The sequence below is a fragment of the Barbus barbus genome, assembly GCF_936440315.1.
Source record: "Barbus barbus genome assembly, chromosome: 39".
Lineage (NCBI taxonomy): Eukaryota > Metazoa > Chordata > Actinopteri > Cypriniformes > Cyprinidae > Barbus > Barbus barbus.
The window spans coordinates 9,227,570-9,247,583 of record NC_136717.1 but is presented as its reverse complement, the minus strand read 5'-3'; the positions used below and the strand labels follow the sequence as shown (position 1 = coordinate 9,247,583).

The 20,014-nt window shown below is 35.0% G+C and overlaps 1 protein-coding gene across 1 annotated transcript; it reads right to left on the bottom strand.

The window, feature by feature from the left end:
• Positions 1–5,244: 5,244 nt before the first annotated feature.
• Positions 5,245–19,361, bottom strand: LOC306858289 (sodium- and chloride-dependent GABA transporter 2-like). The gene is made up of 16 exons (XM_079398737.1): positions 19,299–19,361; positions 18,730–18,955; positions 17,961–18,095; positions 17,708–17,848; positions 16,240–16,348; positions 15,610–15,672; positions 14,810–14,939; positions 13,472–13,606; positions 10,026–10,129; positions 9,814–9,938; positions 8,979–9,091; positions 8,737–8,868; positions 8,561–8,663; positions 7,872–7,972; positions 7,260–7,406; positions 5,245–6,386 (listed from the first exon to the last, which is right to left on the bottom strand). Exons 2-16 carry the CDS (start codon positions 18,926–18,928, stop codon positions 6,225–6,227), a joined length of 1,899 nt encoding a protein of 632 aa, XP_079254863.1. The 5' UTR covers positions 18,929–18,955; positions 19,299–19,361; the 3' UTR covers positions 5,245–6,224.
• Positions 19,362–20,014: the final 653 nt, after the last annotated feature.

Below are 20,014 nucleotides of genomic sequence, written 5' to 3'. Positions count from 1 at the left end.
ATACTCACGCTGTGATCAGCGGCAGCTGGATGCAATAATTGCATGCCAGTGTGCATTGGCTCGTTTAGTTACTTTCTAAGCGAGATCCCAATTCGTCGGTCACCCAACGTTTCTTTGTGAAGGTTTCTTTTTGAAAGTTAAGTGTCTAAAGAAGTTGCTCAAATTGTGAACAGTTTTATCTAAAATATATAAACGTGAATCTAGCAAAGTTTTGTTATGTTGGTTTTGTACATATCACTGCAGTATAGAAATAAAATGTCTGATAATTAGCACAAAAAATGTAATGCTCTATCGCTTTTGAAAATAGCATGCTACTTACACTAAACCTTCCCCTAGAAACCTTCATTTCGAAAAAAGTGCATTTGCTCAAGCAACCATGCAATTTTAGCTTGCTTCTACAAGTCTACACAGTAAAAACAGAAGTGTTAATTTAACTCCTAAAGAGTTGAATTTGACTCTGTTTCAGATAACATTTGGTCCCACTCGAAATCAGTGTAAAATTTACTCTTTGGTCAGTGTCAAGTTTTTAGAGTTAATTCTACTCAATATTGAGTAAAAAATAACAATGAATTGTGTAAAAGTATTTAACACTGTAGTTTAATCACACTGTTAAGAGTAATATGATTACACAGTATAGAGTTAATTTATCTACAATTTTACTTAAAAAAATTACACTTTAAGTGTTATGTTTACTTTATTTCTCTACAGTGTTTTAAAATATATATAAATCATAAGATGCATTGTTACTGAATTATATAGAACTATCAATACTATCCAAATAAAAACAAGCACAATAACACTAGATCACAGAACTCACAATTTATTGTGAAAAGCATTTCAATGTTGAATTGAGTTGAACATTGAATTTACAATGCCTTGTATCTGACAGAGACATGTATAACAATGTTTTTTACAAACATTTTTCTCTTACCAGAGAAAGCAATATGGCACGACAAGGAGAGTTGTGTCAGTCCCTCCATATGACATTTGTATGTCAAAAGGCCTAGGGTAATGCAGGTTGTCGACATGAAAAAAAAACAAATCCTGCTTTGATCTGATCAGAAATCGTGGGAAGACCAAGAAGACATCTGATGATTTGGCTTCATCGTTGACCATTGCTTGCCGATATATGAAGGTCATTTCCATCTTCTCGCGGACAGTCTTTTCATCAGCAGTGTCTCAAAACAGAAATAGCTGCTTCCACATCCTCATCAGATGGCGGAAGGGCTGAAGGGCTGACGGGCTGACGACCACGGCCTGGCCCACCAACTTAAGAAAAAATACAATGTTAAGAACTGATTTCTGTACAATTCACAGGTCACCACTATAATCACATCACTGATCAGTAAACATACCTTTAGGAGATTTGCTGACTGAGGCACCTCTCTCCTCTGCTGTTTTTTATTTGTATGGTCTTCAATCGCCATGCAAGGTATCCCGAACCACTCTCCGGATCGTAGTAATGTTCCTATGTGATTATAAATAAATTATAAATGAGTACTATTAACATTTCAAAGAGTGAATATGTGCATAATGTTGCAATAACCCATTTACTTACATATCCATGCTGTGAGTATGGGTCTTCTAGATAGGGAAACAAAGCTACTATCCCCTGTGCATACATCACTCTGACACTTTTGGGGGGGGATGTCCTAGCATATGAATTCAAATTTAACATCACACTCAACTGACATTGCACAACACAATTTACATAATTAATAACTGTACAACAATAACAATGTTTCTTTACAGCCCATCTATATGCTTAATGCTTACCCATGTGTTTCTGTCATCTCAGCAGCAAGTATGTTAATCATCTGTCTGGTGGCATCTGTCAGAGATTTGGTTTTTCCATACTCTTGCATAATGCGTTCACCACCAGGCTTTGATGTTAGGATTTTTTCAATCAACTATAGGTGGAATAAAATGTGCTTTCCGTTATTGTAAAACCATATGTAATGCTGAAAAAAAAAAGCTATCTAAAGAACACTTCCCATGGTGAAACAACATTCAGATTGGACTTAACAGCAATTTCCACCACTTACCGCTTTTGCCTCATAGTTTATGTGACATGGCCTTTTAGGCTGGCTTCCTTCGGCAGCAGCTACTTCTTCAACAGGGTCACACATCGTGAAATTCAGGATGACGGTGTCATCAGATGTACCCGAGCATGATGATGATTGAGAGGCACCTGTTCATTATGAAATTTGTACAAAACATAGAAACATATTACAAGAAACAGTTATTTTTAAAACAATAAATGTTCTCATTCCGGCCTTTGAACTAAACAAACTAATTTGTGAATTGTCTGAATGAATACCAAGTCCTCCATTGCCCAGCATGATTCTGAAAGTTCCAGGTGACTCCTTCACTATTTCTTCAAAAACCTCTGTGTCAACTTCTGTGTCTGACTGGTCATACACCTGAATGTCTGGCTGCCTGCTTTCTGGTATGTTGAATTTTAGACACGCTGTTTAAAAAAAATAAAATAAAAAAACATGCATTCCCTCACAAGAATCAAAGGTCATATTTAAGTTTGCCTCATGTATTCACAAAATGATGAAAGACAAGTATCTGCACCCGATTTTATGTAACTGAAAATATAAAGCACAGCAGAAATGATTATTGACCTAGCTAGATATCATAACATAATAGGTGCTGTATCATTGGGTGATATTGCTTTAACCTAATGACCCGACTCTTTCTCGATTGATCCACATCGCAAGTGCAGTGTTATATCAGGTGCAAGTACTGAGCAAGTTTACTATGCCAGAAAACCATAACATATGGAGCTGATTATGTGATGAAATGACAAAATATATTAGTTTAAACATCATGCACTATCATGCACTTGGTAAAAGTGATATGCTGTCAGAAGATAGTATTGTGCAAGGAACCACGCAAAAATAAATCTTTATTAATTGACAGTCCCCTGTAATCACTGTGAGAAAAGGGCAAAGTTGTTGCCTCTAGTGCTCATTTTGCTGCAATGAACTGTATAGGTACATTTTCCAAATGACCCTGCTGATATAATATGCTGTGTTACTTTTCTAAACTCTCATTAAGAATAAAATTTTTTGCAGTAATACACAGCTGTGCAGTGTACAGCTTTTTGAGTATGTGTGGCAATGCAAGTCACACTTACCGATGTGTTAAATCAAAGCAATGCAGAGGTTATTGAGCTGCATGGGTCCCTGGCATGCATAGATAGCAGGGTAACATTGAGGAATTTCATGTTTTAATACTGTGACAGGGGACATAAATCTACATCACAAGACCTGCGGAGAGAAAGAGAGTGTGTGTATTTGAGAGACAATGAGGGGGGTGGGGGGAGGGGGATGAAAGATGCTTAGATGACAGTGTTGTGTGATTTGCCTCAGACCTTGCAGCAATTTTGCACCTTCAGCAAACTGTCCCTCCTAAGAGCCTCATTGAGTGGAATTCCAATTTCTTGCTGCTCTTTTCTACTCTTGTAGAAAATTTCCCAGCTATGGAAAGGAGAATTATGGCCCCAAGTGTAGTTTAAACAAAACGAATTGCTCACTGCAGAGTTAAGTCATAAAAATTGCATTAAGCATACAATACCCAGAGATTACAGAGGATTTGGACAAAGATCCAGAGAGATCAGTGCATTTTATAGTCTTATTGTTCCCCCTTTATATTAGGTGTCTTTAACTACTGTGTGTACTTGCATGAAAAAATAAAATAAAATAATTGTTTACTTATTTCATGCTTTAGTTCATGCTTAATTGTAGAGCTGGATAGTAACTGATTACATGTACTTGTAATTAGATTAAATTACATTTTAAAATACTCATAATCAGTTTTTCTATTGATTGCATGATTACATATTTTTCACACAACAGCAAAAAATTATTCATAATTTATGAATTCTCCCTAATTCCTATTTTTTCATCTTTTAAATGTTAAATCAATGTGATAAACGAGTTAGGTAAATAATATTATCTAAAATGTGTAATGTAATGGATTATGTTACTAAAGTACTAAGTAATTTCTATGTCAACCACCCAGCTCTGCTTAATTGTATTGTAACACTTGTGTTGCTGACATTGAAACCAATCAGGTCCTTCGGGCTGCACTCTGAGAAAATCACAGAGAAGTGGCAAAAGTGATGATGCAAGATTATAGCATTATGATATCATAGTATACTAACTAAAAAACAATATACACTATATGAATATTATTATTTTACAGTCCTGCAAAGGTACTAAACCCAAGTTACCTTTTATTAATTACCTTGTTATATACAGTTAAGTGCATATACTGTAAGTGCATGTAAGTACAATGCAAGGTCATGCACAATAAAATAAAGAGCAACCGTAATTTCTTTTAAAGAAATGGTTCAATTGAAGAAACAATTGAAACAAGAAATACTTTGATTAGCCAGTTGTGTTGACCACATAATCTACTGCAAGTTCACTGGATTCCATGTGTTCTAGAAATGTAATCATTTATGTTGTTTTATATTTAGAACTGAATCAACACTGAACTGACCTCAACTGAACAATGACACTATTGTGTTTTTAGAGCTGCTTTACAGCAGAATTGATCTGTGTTTGCGTCAGTGAATCATTATTTTCCAGTTTATCCCTGTAAAACTGCATTGAAACCATCTGTATTGTATGAAGCACTCTATAAATAAAGGTGACTTGACTTATGCAAGTAAACTGGATTTAATTATTTTTGTACTATCAATAATTGCTGGAATTCCTATACAATATAGTGTCAAAATATTGACCTATAAGGCTGATAATTAACCCTAAACTCCTCAAAATGTCTATAAATTGGTTCCCTTGAAACATCCTAGACACTCCTCCCTTTGAGAGCTGCTCCCTAATTGGTTCCCCAGAGTAAACTCCTCCATTAAGCCCGCCCCTTTGTGTTATGACAGGCAGTGATAGACCCTAAAGCAATCACATGACATTATCTGTTAATTGAATGTCCCTTCAGATTACATGGATGAGAGACTCAGATGAGAACAGCTAATGACTGACTGAAAGAGAAAGAGATATTGATGTCCCTGTACAGGAATTATGATTTTACTCAAATTCAAGCAATATCTTAATTGTGCACCTGTATTTAAAACTGTTCTTAGTAGACCATATCTGTTTTAGAACTGGATTAGAAGTCCACTTACTTTTGGACACATATCATAATAGTAATATATCATATATGCATCATATATGTATATTTGAACCAAGTTTTGAAAAATATATTTGGAAAAAAAGAAGAAAGAACAGTATGTTTAATGCAATAAAATGTATCAAAAACTACACAGTATTACATAAATGGGGCAGAAAAGTGGTACAGAGGACTCTAGTAAAAAACATAAAGAGTGGTTCTGTGGTTCTGAAGAATGCTTCAGTCACCAATATAATGACACATTTTTGAGAAAAAACGATCTATCTATCTATCTATCTATCTATCTATCTATCTATCTATCTATCTATCTATCTATCTATCTATCTATCTATCTATCTATCTATCTATCTATCTATCTATCTATCTATCTATCTATCTATCTATCGAGAGAGATGACAAATGTAAATGAGACAAATTATCATATTTACACTAAAATGAACTCTATGAGTTCTCATAGAGTTGTCATATAAATTTCATATATAAAATCAGCTGCACTAACCCTCAGTTTGAACTCATACAAACAGTTTAATTTCTCCTGAGAACAGAATGAAGACTTATAAAAAGCACTCAGTACACTTAAAGGGATAGTTCACCCGAAAAATGAAATTGTGGCTGTTCTGTCAGGAGCCACGGATATTCATTTTGTGTTCCTTGATATGCTTTTTTCATTCTCAAAAATGGGTAGTCATTGATTTGCATTTTATGAATCACCAAGCACCAGGGTTTCAGCTTATAATCTTCTGTTCTACTGAAAAAAAAAATGTCACCTACATCTTGAATGGCCTGAGGGTGAGTAAATTAAAAGCAAATTTAAATTTTTGGGTGAATTATCCCTTTAATTATGCATATTAACACATTCAAATTTCCAGTTGAACCTTTGTTCATTTGACATCCTGAGTGAAGTGTATTTCATATGAGCAGTCTAAAACACTGTAATGAAATGCGTCGTCAAGAAATTTAATACATACTTTGTTACATACATATTTAGAGATTAATTGATTTTCCTATGTATAGTCCTATGTATAATATATAACCTGAAATACAATCATCATTCTGCCTTCTCAAACTCCACTGGTGTGTTCTTTGTTTGCTTTCTCTTCTCCATCTTCCTGAATGTGTCGAGATCTCTGTGGTTTAATGATTACGCGATTAAACAGTGTGAGGCGTGGACTGTTTGGTCGGAGCTGCTTCAGTTCACTAGAGGAAGTGATGATGTCACGACCCTGAGGAGATGAAAAGAAGACTGATACATTAATTGTACAATAAATTTCCTAAAAATTACATGACGAGTGTTTGAACAATTATGTGCAGTTATAGATCGCAGTAAGGTTCCAGGATTAAACTGATTTTGAATAATTATATATTTTGAACAATTAACTGATTTTTTAAAATACTTCATATAAATACTTCAAGATAAACCTTCCTTAGGCTCTGAGGTTGTTAATTTATGCTTATGTGGAAGTCAACATGATTTCAGTGCATTTTTATAAAATCTTGTTCATTGGCCCAATTCACACTACATTACCCACAATCCCTAACAAAGAACCACCAATCAGAGAAGACTTTGTTACCATGGAAATGTAAACTCTGGCAAAACATTACAATTATGTGATTGAGTTGTTCTCCCTACTAAAAAGTTCTATATAATGCTTGTAAATATTATATACCGCATATTCGAGTTCATTCTAAGATGTACACTGACTTTAATTTTTACATACTTTATTTTTATTTATTTATTTTTCAAATCAGTGTTTGCAATATCATGATAATGTTGGTTGTTTGGTTCAAGACTTACAATATTTTACAGATTTTTTGTTTTATTTTTTTAGAAATCACTATTGAGAAATATATGGGGAAAAATACTTCCAGAACCAAGACAGCTAAAACAGTAGGTGGTCACTGTTTAGTATTATAAAATCCTGCTTTTTAATTTATGGGGTTTCTTTTATTATACAATATTTACACACATAAGTCTGTGTTAAACGGTTAAAAAGTCATTGCTGGTATTTAAGAATGGAGGACAGATGCTGTGACAGATGGAACCAATTGAGATAAGATGAATGAATGCATTGGATGGATTGATGGGTTTTACTCACCCTTCCTAAAGAGAAGAACAAGAAGATTGGGATGCAAACCATAGGAATGACTGTGAGCAAAGGTGCCAACTTGTAACTCCAGTCCGGCACAAATTGATCAGCTGAAGACACAGATTTACTACCCAGCAGGTTATATAGCAGAGTAGCCTAAGGGGGGAAAAAGAGACAAATTCCTGTACTTTCAAATGATTTTTTTTCAATTTGATTAAAAATTACACAAATTACATACAACTACACAAAATATATACAACATCCTGACCATAAAACAGTACATGTACCATGTTGATGTAAAGACCTTGAAGAGCCTGAGCTCTGCAACACTGAATCATTGTATTCATCATTTGGTAATTGTAAATTAATATCTATTTAAAGTAGCTATAGTTTGCCACTTGTTCTTTTTAAGCGTAAAAAAAAATCCATCAAATAAAAGAGACGGAAGACTCCAAAAAGGTCCAAACCATGACGGATAAACTGCTTAGATTAATGAATGTATTGAAGGAACGGATGCATATCTGGATGGCAAATGAAACATAAAACAATCATTGATGAACTAATGAGAAAACAATGCAGATTTTTGAAACAGAGCTAGAGAGAGACAAAATGTGAACTCACGGCACAGATGAGAGGGGTAATGAAGAGCCAGCAGTACTTCAGCACAGGCAATGGTGCGTATCCTATCATATCCTCAATGTTGTCATAGAAACGGTTTGCACCTGCAAACCAGCCATTTGTGTGACATTTTATTTTCTTGTTTACCTTTCTCTCATTTTTAAAATGCATGTCTTATTGCAGTTATTATACACAATATTAGTTTTAGCAAACGTTAAACGCCATGGGAAGATTTATGAACAAAGTATAGGGCTAAAAGATTAACTCACTCAACTTAAACTAGTTTAAGAATATGTTCAATACTCCCCCATAATTGATATTCTAATGTAATTACATTGTAATAAAAGTACAGTATATAGTAACTACATAGTAATTACTTGCTGATGTTTAGAAAAGTTATTGTATTAAACATTTTTTTAAATACTTTTTTATTTTGTTTGTTATTTTGGCTTGGGCCTCTCCGTAGCTAATGCTCCTTATATTTCTTATACTCTTCTTTAAGAAATCATTTAAACTTATGTGTTGTTTTGGTGATCTGTTGGCTGTGGCCGGAATCCGTTTGCATCTCACCCTATTAATATGGGCCGTAACAGTTTGTTAACAGTAAAGTGTTACCAAGATATTCAATAAGAATTTTAAAAACAGCACACTTTACAGTGTATTGTATGTGTGTGTATTGTAGCATCTCTTACCATAAACCCATGCGATAACAATCGTCTCAAAGCAGGCGATAAAGAGCAGGTTAGTTCCACTCGGGCCATAGGTGTCCATCACAGTAAACAAATGGAATCCTCCCTAAAATATACCATGCTGTAAAGTTAGAAACTATCTAATTTCTAATATCTATTTTCTCTTTTTTTCTCTATACCTTTGTGATGAATGGCAGACCCAGTAAGAAGCAGATGACGGCGATTCCTAACACCAAAAGCTCTCGCCGCTTCCTTAGAACTCCAGGAAATAGGTCTGTGAGAGCTGTGGCTAAACTCTCTACGCACACAAACTTCAAAAGACATGAAACCCTCACTCATTTATCAAAATGGACATAAGACTCGTGGACATATATAATAAAATATCATGTTATATTTATTATGTGATGTTAAACAACCGTACCTGGCTGTCAAGGCCCAGAAAAAGTACCATAAAAAAGAAAAGAACAGACCAGAACTGGGGTCCAGGTAACAGAGAGAGGGCTCTAGGATATGCTATGAATGCTAGTCCAGGACCTGAAATAAAATAAAATACAATAAAAAAATGTATCATTATTGTTGCAGAACCCTAAAATATTTTCCATTTAATTATTTTAAACAAGTCATCTGAAATATTTAATTCATAAATTACATTTTACATTTACTTATAAAATATTTTGTGTCCAAAGTAACATTCAGACACACATAGGCCACAAGTGTTGGCCTGAGATGCTCTCTTGTGGTGGATAGAAACATAGCAGGAGACTATGATGCACTGCATGGTCAACAGTGGCCATACTTGTAGTTGGATTGCCAATTTATCCTGAAAGTGTCCAGTGAGCTTCAGATCTGACCTTTGTGCAGGTCTTTCCCACTAGAATCAGTATTTGATGTGCATAGAGGCATAAAAGTCACCGGATTCTTTGATATACCTCACTGCACTGCAAATGTTTGTTTAAGGAGACTGAAAACAGCATCTGTTACCCATTAATTAGAAGGCAGTGTCCACATATTTGTTTTTGCCATGTATAATGTAGACCCATATATGGAGCCCCTTAAAGTGTAGAAAATTAAATAGTAGGGAAAATGCATGTTTTGTGAGGGAACACAATACTTTTGCAAGAGAAGACAAGTGTTTTATGAGAGAACGCAAAGTTTCTTTCTCACAATGTCCCCTTAGGAGATGCATACCCATAAATAATGCAGTTCATTATATTATATCTAGACAGCTTATGTAGTCTTATCATAACAATATTTACCTGATGATGCTATGTCTTCCATGGATAAACCTAACTGATGGGCCATGAACCCCAGAATAGAAAAGACAACAAATCCAGCAAAGATGCTGGTGGAGCTGTTCAGAATACAGAGTGCTATACAGTCCCTGTGGAACACAGAATATAGAAATAACAATAAATGATGAAATGCAGATGACTGTGTATCAATGTGTGGGGTGCAGGAGGTTACTGACTTGTAGCAGTCATTGTTGTATTTGTTATAACTGCCCAGCGCTGTTAGGACTCCTTGACAAACAGCGAAGGAGAAAAACACCTGAGTGCCTGCATCACGCCATACCTGCAGAAAATGAGATAAAGAAGCATAATACAATTTATACATTTTGGGGTGGAATTTGACCTGGACATTTCTTTATGAGATTCACAAATTCACTGTAGACATCCAGTTTTGATTACACCAGTTTGAGCAATGCACTCCTCGAATGGGCCTCTAGTCTGCACATCTGGTTACTATAAGCAGGGTTAGAGGGCTGACATCCTCCAATTCAGTTTCGTAATGCTAGTGTGTATTCACTTTTCTTAGACTCTGTCCACCTACATATTTATACACACTTCCTGTGTGAGTACACTGTCTCTGAGAAGGCAACGGAAAGTAAAAAAGAAAATAATCAACAGTACAAACTTTTATAATTGTATACTGTCCTACAGTGACACCAATAGATGCCGTTTGGATGGCAACATCTATATGCCTCTCTTAAGCTGTTTTCATTGAGATCCCGAACAGGGCTGAAACTGTGATTTCGGAGTAAGAAGAAAGTCAAATCTGGCCATGATTCTGATGTATTCTGATCTTCTACCAAAAAAAAAAAAAAAAGAAAACAAATACCTTGAAGTGGTTTTCTGAGTATGCTAAACTGATATAAAATGTGTGTACTGAGTCAAACAAAATCTGGACTAGAACATACATGTGTCACAGTTGGTTGCAGGGAGGAAGATTTTAGGCTGGATCTATTTGCAAGCAGTTTTCCTAAAACTCAAAAAGCAAAAGATATTCCAAAAAGACAAGCATGACAAAAAGAAAACTAACTTTACAATGAAGAGGACAGACAATAAATAACCGAGGACTATATATATATATATATATATATATATATTATACAAAGACACAAATATATACACACAACAATTCTTTCTGTTCCTCAAATCTGATTGGCTGAGAGCCTTTTCCAGGCATTCAATACTCTAGTCACAACATAACTCCAACCGTTTCACCGTTTGTATTACTTCGCTTGCGGTAATTCTCACAGAGGGTGTCATGGCGGATGCCATCTACTATAATTTTATAAATAATATTGCTTTTGTGTCATAGAATGTAGTTTTATTAGTTTTTTAGGCAATAATGTAGTTGTTTAGACTTAAAATATGTGGTTTTTTAATAAAGATAATGTCTATTTGAAAATCTTCTTGGATTTTTGGAGCTCCAGGGCATCAGCGTCCGTCCAACGCTCTTTAACCCGCTGAGAGCAGCCTTACCTCGGCCAGATCATTTGGAATTTATCACTGGCTCTGATGTCTCTGTAGTGGTTAAACATGGCATATGATTTGTTTTGGGTAGATCAAATGGGCAGTCTTTGGTCTCATTAATCTATTATTTGTTCCAGAGCAAATAGTTTTGGCTGAGGGCAAAATCTCATCACATTATATTTTATATAACTTTAATGCTGTATATCAGAGTGCTGCCTTTGTACTTTTTACTGAATTGCCTAGTAACTTTTATGGTGGCTGTTGTTATTTATTAAATATTATTATTCTATAATTAAGTTTTATACAAATAATAGTATTTGGTATTTAGAAACGTGTGTGTGTCCGTGATGGTGATTTTAGTCACTCGGCCTGCGGTCTTGTGTAAAATTCCTCATAAAGTTGTGTAAAGACAACACAATTCCAAGATCTGTTCTCTGCTGCCTCCCTGCCTCTTTTTTGCAGCTGCCTTGTATAATTCCAACAAACAATTTTTTTTACACCTCCCTACTGTACTGCATATCCAGAACAAACCCCACAAGACAACCGTGGCTCCTCTCCAAAAACCAAAAGCACCTACCACACAATACTTAGCCTTTTCGCCTCAGTTTCTCACCAATATTTAATTTGTTTTGTGGTGAAAGCAAAGAAAATCCTTCTCTAAGAAAATAGTTTTGTCACATGCATTGTGAAAAACAAAGAAATTCTGTAGAAACTTTTTCAGAAAACAAAAGTTACATGTTTCGGTGTCCATGTGCATCTGTTTTCCTCTAGTTCTATATACAGACCCAGTGATAGCAGCTATGCCTGAGGCTCAGAGAAACAAACCTCCCTGTCTGGAATCATTACATAGTCATCATAGTCAATGAGTTCTTAAGACCATTAATAGGTCATTTTCCTAGAAACAGAATGCTCCTTTATGGATTACAATCCAACCAGACCACCCGCATGATCCAGATTTGCACATTTGGAATTTTCTACACATGCCACATGAATAAAACAGAATATTTACTGTTTTACGAGTCATCACAGCAATGTACTGTTCCATTAATTAGATGTAACATGTAAAGCGCATGACAAATCCAACTATACAGGAATGCCATCTAACTATTCTAGAATGCCATTTTGGAATCACAACCATTCCAGTACTAACAAAAGTATAACTGTGAAATCAGATTCCTTTTAAATGCACATTTCTGGTCTTATTGTGTATTTTTTACATCATTCCAAAATGTGCATGTCATTCCAAACTGAAAATGTTTGTCTGCGTAATCTTATTCAAAATGTGATCAGCATCTGAAACATCTTTCTGCATCTTTCATTCTTGCCAATTAATTTTTTCCAGTTTATTTTTGAATATTGCCATCCAGCCACCTGCTTGTTAGAGATCAGGCAAGTAGGCAAGTTTTGTCATATATTTCCATGCCATAAAATTGCATCTTGAAACAATCAACAGCTTTGTCGCACCAGTGGCGGCTCGTAAGGGGAGGCAAGAGAGGCACAGCCTCCCCAAAATTTTGAGGTGAAAATGGGAGGAGGACGAATTAATGTCAATAAAATTCACAATTCATTTCAGTTCATGTCTCAAAATGTGTATTTTTTTGTTCGTAATTTCACAGCTGTAATATCATAACATGCTGCTGAAGTTGGAAAGCACCGCTTTTCTGTCGCAAAACGCCAATGTGCCGAATACAGCAGGGGAGGGGGAGGCCGGGGGAGAGCTGAGCTCTCGTGCCCCCGTTGGTAAAAAAAATTAGCCAATCAGCAAGTGAATCGTTCACTTTCAGCGCTGAGGACTGCTGAGAAAAGAAACCTCTCAAGCGATAGGCCAGGTAAGTGAAATTATATTATCTTGTTGTCCTTTTCTTTACGTTTTCTGACTAAAAGCAACCAAAAAGCCATTTTAAAGTGGTTAAGCAAATATTAATCTTGATCCCCAGACCAATTAGTGAGCCTCCCCAATGTTAAAACCCACAAGCCGCCACTGTGTCGCACTGTAATTCATTAAAGTGATCATGTATCTTCATCAGATCCACAAGAGATAGTAGAGCATTGGGATGGTCATTTCAGCGTACTGTATTCGGGACATTATCAATTAACCACAGATACTATTTAGGACAGATAGCATGCAAAATGGGAAGTAGGGATTGTGTGCACTTACATCAGGATTAGAGAGTTTACTGATATCAGGATACAGGTAATAAGTAATTCCAGTTGCAGCTCCTGGCAGAGTCACTCCTCTGATGAAAAGGATGAATAGCATTAAGTAGGGGAACGTAGCCGTGAAGTACACAACCTGCAAAACAATGACAAAAAACACATACATATCATGTTAGTTGACTTTTCTCAAGTATTCCAGTGTTATCCTGAACTTTTTGGAGCGTTTCATACATATAAGAGATTCGCTCTTTGGGAAAACATACCTATGGTGACATTTCTGAAAAATTATGTTACATGCATGGCCAGTAAATGGTGCTAAAATAAGGTGACCAGAAATGCCACAGAGCAGTTTCGAATTGCTCTCGCTGTACTTTGATGTCATAGAATGATTGATCTGTGCAGCTCAAACAGCCAAAAACTGTCAATTTTAGGCAATATAGGAATTCTGGGTAGAACATGTCACCAGGAAGTGTCACGTCTGGTCACCGTATGCTAAAAGCATGTTCAGTTTTATCTGAAAAAGATGAACACAAAACTGGCAAAATTTTATTACATTGCTTGTTGCCGATGTGTGGTGCTAAAATGTTAATAGTGTTTGAAAATAACATACTCCCTTAAGCCTGATAACTGATAATGTTAACAAAAGCAAACCTGAGATAAAAAAGTAATCTATGAAGCAACCTTGTCATTTTAGCTTCTACATCTTTTAAACTCTTTTATTATGATTCATGTTTCATGGGAATTTTACCAGCTGTACCAGGTGAGCTACTGAGCAAGTTTACATCAGAAAAGCCATATATGAAACCAGTAATGTGATGCACGTCAACATGTTCTAATCTGCAAATCATGCACTATGGTAAAACAATTTTGAGGTCAAAACATAGCATTGTGGAAGGAATTGTGTAAAAAATTTTATGTATGTGCTTTGTTGCTGCTAGTTGTTTGCTAAGCTAAGTTTTTTTTGTATATATAGCATGCTGTTGGTTGTTCTAGGTGGTTTCTTGAGTGTTTATATGCAGCTGTTGAGATGTTCTGGACTGTTTTTTTGTGTGATATTACATTGTTGGATGATGTGCGTTGTCGCAGTGCTGTTGCTAAAATGTTTTGAATGACTGTTAGCATGCTTTTATTTGGTTGTAAGTGTGTTGATTGGGAATTGCAAGGTGGTTGGTAGTGTGTTATGGATGGTTGCTCAAAAAAGTAGAAAGATTCCAGTCCCTAAATATGGCTCAGGTCATTCAGTGTAAGTCTATGGGATTTTAGTGTTTAAGTACAATAATGATATTGTTTACTCTTGATTATTTCACTGGCAGACAGATGTGCATGAGTATCAGCTGACCTTGCCTGTGGTCTTGATTCCTTTAAAGATGCAGAAATAACAGATGACCCAAGCCAAAAGAAGACACATGGCAAGATCAGCATTTACACTCCCCAGACCACCAGTGTCCGCCACCCGCAACATACGATGGCTGAGGGTACACACAAAAACACACAAATATTATAAACAACACTTTTTTCAGATCCATGCATGTCAAGTCTAAGATTTTTAGTTTTAGGATAAACCTAGGCCCATAAACACAAATATACCCATGCTAGATACAGTTGTATCTTTGCTGTTATTTAATTTTGTGGGTTTTAGTTTAGGAAACTGCACAAACTATAAACATATTGTTTTCATTGAGTTCACTGGCTCTGTGATTCAGCCCAGATTTCTCAATGTCTGCCTGATGAAACATTAGAAGACTTTTTCTCACAGATGTTGGATGTTTTTCATTTTTTCCCCACCCTTTTAAGGGTAGGGGTTATCTCACTCATAGTCCAAGACTTGGAAGAGAACTAACCCTAAATTATGTGAGCTTTCTGACATTACCAAAACCTTTCATAAGTAGCTGACTGACAGCAAAGCAAGCTCCATGTTGTTAAAATGGGAAATATGCAGGTTTTTATAAGGACTTATTGCTGCCTGACACTGTATGACTGTAACCTGTAATGTAATATAATTATAGTAATTTGGAAACAAACAAATAAATAATTGGAATTGCATTGTAACAATTACAGTTTCAAATTGTTTAAAGAAATGTGTAGCACTAATGCATATACAGTATTTGAAATGTTTAAGTAACAAATGATGTGACTTACAACCAGTACTCTTGTTCTGGGGAGATCAATTTAAAAGGCGGCCATCCAGATTCATTTTGAAAACTGATGAAAAAAGACATAAGGGGATTGTGAGTTCACCACAGCTTTTCAAAGGCATTCTTATCAACCAAAAACAGATGTTTCTGTGTTATGATAAGTTAGATACACTAAAAGCTTGTTCTTTCTCTTCTGAAACACAGTGTAGAAAGAAAAATAGTGTAACCGAACCTTAATTGGTTTGCTGACTTAAGATGGTCTATTTTCTTTCAGTAGCACATTAACAGAAAAACACAAAGCTTATTATATGAAGAGCTATATAATATTAGGTTTAGAACATACATTAATGGATTTCAGTGAAATGTTAAAAAATCTCTATTATTAGGCCTTTTCAAATACACCTGCATTAGTCTGTGTTCTTTTCCTTTTCCTGTTATTTGAGTCCAAACAAAGAATAAATAATTATTTACAAAGACCATTACAAAAGGGTCTTTGTTTGGGCAACTTTTCCATCAAATGTGTTAACAATCTTCTAAAGCCTGAATCTAAAGAACATCTTCTATGACCCTGTAAACATCCGGGAGAACAACAGAAGTTTTTTTGATTTTGTACTCTGTTGTTAAGTGAGGTTACCTCATGCTGTAGTTGTCACCATATTTATCCGTTTCATTGTAGAGGAAAGACCAGTCAGTGTCAGGCCTGTGTAAACCTGTGTAGGTAGCACTTATATTGTGGCAGTTCACTGTCGATAAAATGGGAGATCAAAGTGAGGTAAATGGAATGGAACTCAGTAATTTATATTTATATAGAATTTATATTTGCAACATTATTTTTAATATGTATCTTATATGTATATATATATATATAAATATATATATATATATAATTCTGTATTTTTTAAATAGTAGGAGAGTTAATTGCCACTGTTTAGAATAACTAAGTAACTATTATTGTACATTTTCTGAAGGAAAAATATATATTATTTTATTTTATTTTATTATTTTTCAAACAGGTAAAACAAGTATGGAAGCCTGATTCTGCCCTAGAGTAAAAAAAAAACTGACTTCTTGTAATTGTAATTTATTCCTTGTAATTTCAACTTTATAACTCACAATTATAACTTTATTTATCATAAATGTGACTTTGGTTCTGGTATTTGCAACTTTATATCTCACAATTGCAACTTTTTTTCACATTAGCACATTTATTGCATTGAATTCTCATTTATCGTATTACATTCTCAATTTTATTTCTCATAATTCTGAGTGTATCTTACAATTGCTTATGTTTATATATTTATTTTTTTGCAACAGCACTTTTAATTCTCATTGGAATTTTATTTCCTGTAATCATGAGTATAGGAAATCGTGAGCATTTCTCATAAACTGTGACTTTATTTCTTGTAACTGTAACTTTTATCTCACAATCACAACTTTATTTCATGATATTGAGACCTTATTTCTCATGATTATGACATTTCTTTGTAATTGCAACTTTAGAATTGTGACTTTTTTTCATAATTGTGACTTTACTGCTTGTAATTACAACTTTATTTCTTGTAATTGTGACTTCATATCTTACAACGTGATCTTGTATCTCACAATTCCAACTTTATTATTTGAAATTCAGTATATTTCAATGTGACTTCATATCTCCTAACTGCAGCAACCAAATTTTTATTTCTTTGAATTGCAATTTTAAATAATTAATTATACAGTATCTCACAATCTGATTTTATCTTTTACTTTGAACGTTATCTCATAATGAACTATTTTTATGCTGGTGCAAAAACCGAAAAAAAGTCTAATCATTTAGAAAGGTGCTAATTATCCTCAAACAAATCACACATAAGTAGCCTAATATTCATGTCTGTTGCACAAACGTTGCAGGATGAGCTACAAACCAAAAGTAAAAAAAACCCTCTAGGCTTGTACAATAGCAGTAGTGATACTTGTCTAAGCAAGAAACAGTTATTGACATTATTAACATTCAAAGCTGCAATGTTTGTGCCACTGAGCAAGTCTGAAATTGCCTGACAGTTATTTAGTGTCTTGAGCTTATATGAATAGAGTTTATAAATGCATAATACATTAAACCACACCTGTGTTCCAATAATTGTCACAGGAAGTCCAAGGTAGAGTGCTCCAAAAAGAGTTGAATAGATAAAACAGAGCCCAGGCCAGGACCACAATGTAATATATATTCAGATAAATCACTATAACTTGGGAGGCAACACCTACACCTGCGGACAAAAACCACACTGTGTGAGAAAAGTCACATGTGCAAAATAATACACAAAGCACAGTACATTTCATTCCAGCAATTCAATGGACTTTTATGAAAGCATAAGTCACCTTCAAACATGGGACAGATTTTTCTCCAAGCAGTGATACCCCCTTCACTGGTGTATTGACCCAATGCTGTCTCAAGGAAGAATACTGGGATTCCACAAAAGAAGAGGAAGATGAAATAAGGGATGAAGAAAACACCTGGAGAGAACATAACAAAAATGAGTTATTAGCAGTGATTATAGATGAGTGGTCATAATCTTGGGTGAAAATATTCTTTCCATTATCTTTAAGGGTTGTAACAGAACACAGCAATAACATATCATTAAATAAGCAATGTTATACTGTAGCTTCTCTTGATCACATTTGAATAAGGAGCTTGAGGGTAAACGGTTGCAAAAAAAAAATGTATTGGCATGATTAATTTTTTAAAGAACTATAACTTGTGCTTACTTATTTTAATAAGTATAGATAATTAATTTATTGGCATTGAGATTTGATGAAACGACTAAACCCAAGTATGAGCATTAGTAAAAGTAAGCACTCAGAAAAGAAAAAAGAAAAAAAAAAAGGCATGCGCTTGGGGGAAGAGAGCCATGATGTGTAACAAAAATTGGTTCCGAGCATTGCAGAAGAACAAGGTGGTCTATTGATTGCATTATGGGCTTTAGTCTTGATGTGCTGAATCTTAAAGGTCAAATCCATTTCTCTGTGCAGAGCTTTAAAACACCCCAGGCGTATTGCCTTTCTTTCTTTATTTATTTCTCTCAATGTTACACTCCTTCTTCAACAGTCCTGCTTTCCAATTCTCTCTCTATGACAAATTTTCACTTACCACCTCCATTTTTGTAGCACAGGTAAGGGAAGCGCCACACGTTCCCCAAGCCAATGATCTCTCCAGCCATGGACAGCAGGAACTCAGTCTTGTTGGCCCATTTCTCCCTGGCCTCTGGTCTTTTTTCAGCACTCCCTTTCTGGCCCTCTGGCTCCATAGCTTCCCCATCAGCAATGCCTCCATCTCTACTCTCCTCCATGGCTTTTATCTATCTATATGTGCCTCTCTGTGAGCATTCAGTTTATTACAAATTAGCCTATTAAAAGTCCATCAGCATGCAGAACAATAAATCTGCAAGTTTTTGCAAAGAATGTGGCGTTTTTGTTTTAATTTCAGTCGAATTAATGCATCAAATATGCTTAAATTCGGTCAGATAACTTTAACATTTAGTGTAAAACGTGAAGTCTCCTCCAAACAAATAGTTTGTCAAGAAATAGCAGTTAATGAATGTTTACATGAAATTATTCAATTACTTGCATATCACAAAGAGAAATTACACATACCAGAACCAGTTCAAAAATGGATAATAATTTAGGCTAATATCTGGACAAAAATGTCTTAGGACTTACCAAAGTTTGCGGGCAGCTCTCTCTCGTGCGCGCGCAGAGTGCAGTGTTCTTGAGTATAAGCGCGAGAGGGCGTGACATATGGGGTGTCATATAGCGCTACAATCTGGACTGCATGCCATGTGAACATATTTAACTACTTACTTTTCTCATTTTAGAAGTGTTCGTGTTTGGAACCATTATAAAAAAGTATTAATATTGTTATTTTAATAATATAATCAATATGATTACAGTGTTCGTTGCATTGGTCAAAACAATAGTATGTGTGCATTATATTTTCATGAGTTTCATCTTTTTAAATGTTGTTTCATTATTTTTATTGCAGTAACAAGCCCGCTATTTGTATATGACTAGATAGATAGATAGATAGATAGATAGATAGATAGATAGATAGATAGATAGATAGATAGATAGTCTGGACTGACGCTCAATTCTGTAATGTTTAGGTGTCTGACATCTACCGTTGGACTGAGGAATAGCATCAAAAACTAGAACGATAGACCACAAATAAATAAAAACCAAATCAATACAAAACCGTCACAAAACAAATGAACGTTAATCTGCAACAAAACTATCTACGCTAACTAACTTTCTACGTTATAAATGGTCGCTCTTGATTATTTTAAGCTAGAACTGTAGCCATACCTAAATGCCTGAAGTTGTATGTCTTAAGTATTAATTATTAGATGTAGCCGAGCTATTACTTCTAAAATAATAAA

Bases quoted from the DNA above. Each gene is read 5' to 3' on its own strand.
- LOC306858289 (XM_079398737.1), bottom strand. From the start codon at position 18,928: ATGGAGGAGAGTAGAGATGGAGGCATTGCTGATGGGGAAGCTATGGAG. The intron at 9,092-9,813 runs GTAAATATTGTT...ATTTTATTTCAG, and splicing joins GGAAGACATAGCATCATCAG to GTCCTGGACTAGCATTCATA. The intron at 7,407-7,871 runs GTGAGTTCACAT...TTCCCCCCTTAG, and splicing joins TTACCCCTCTCATCTGTGCC to GCTACTCTGCTATATAACCT.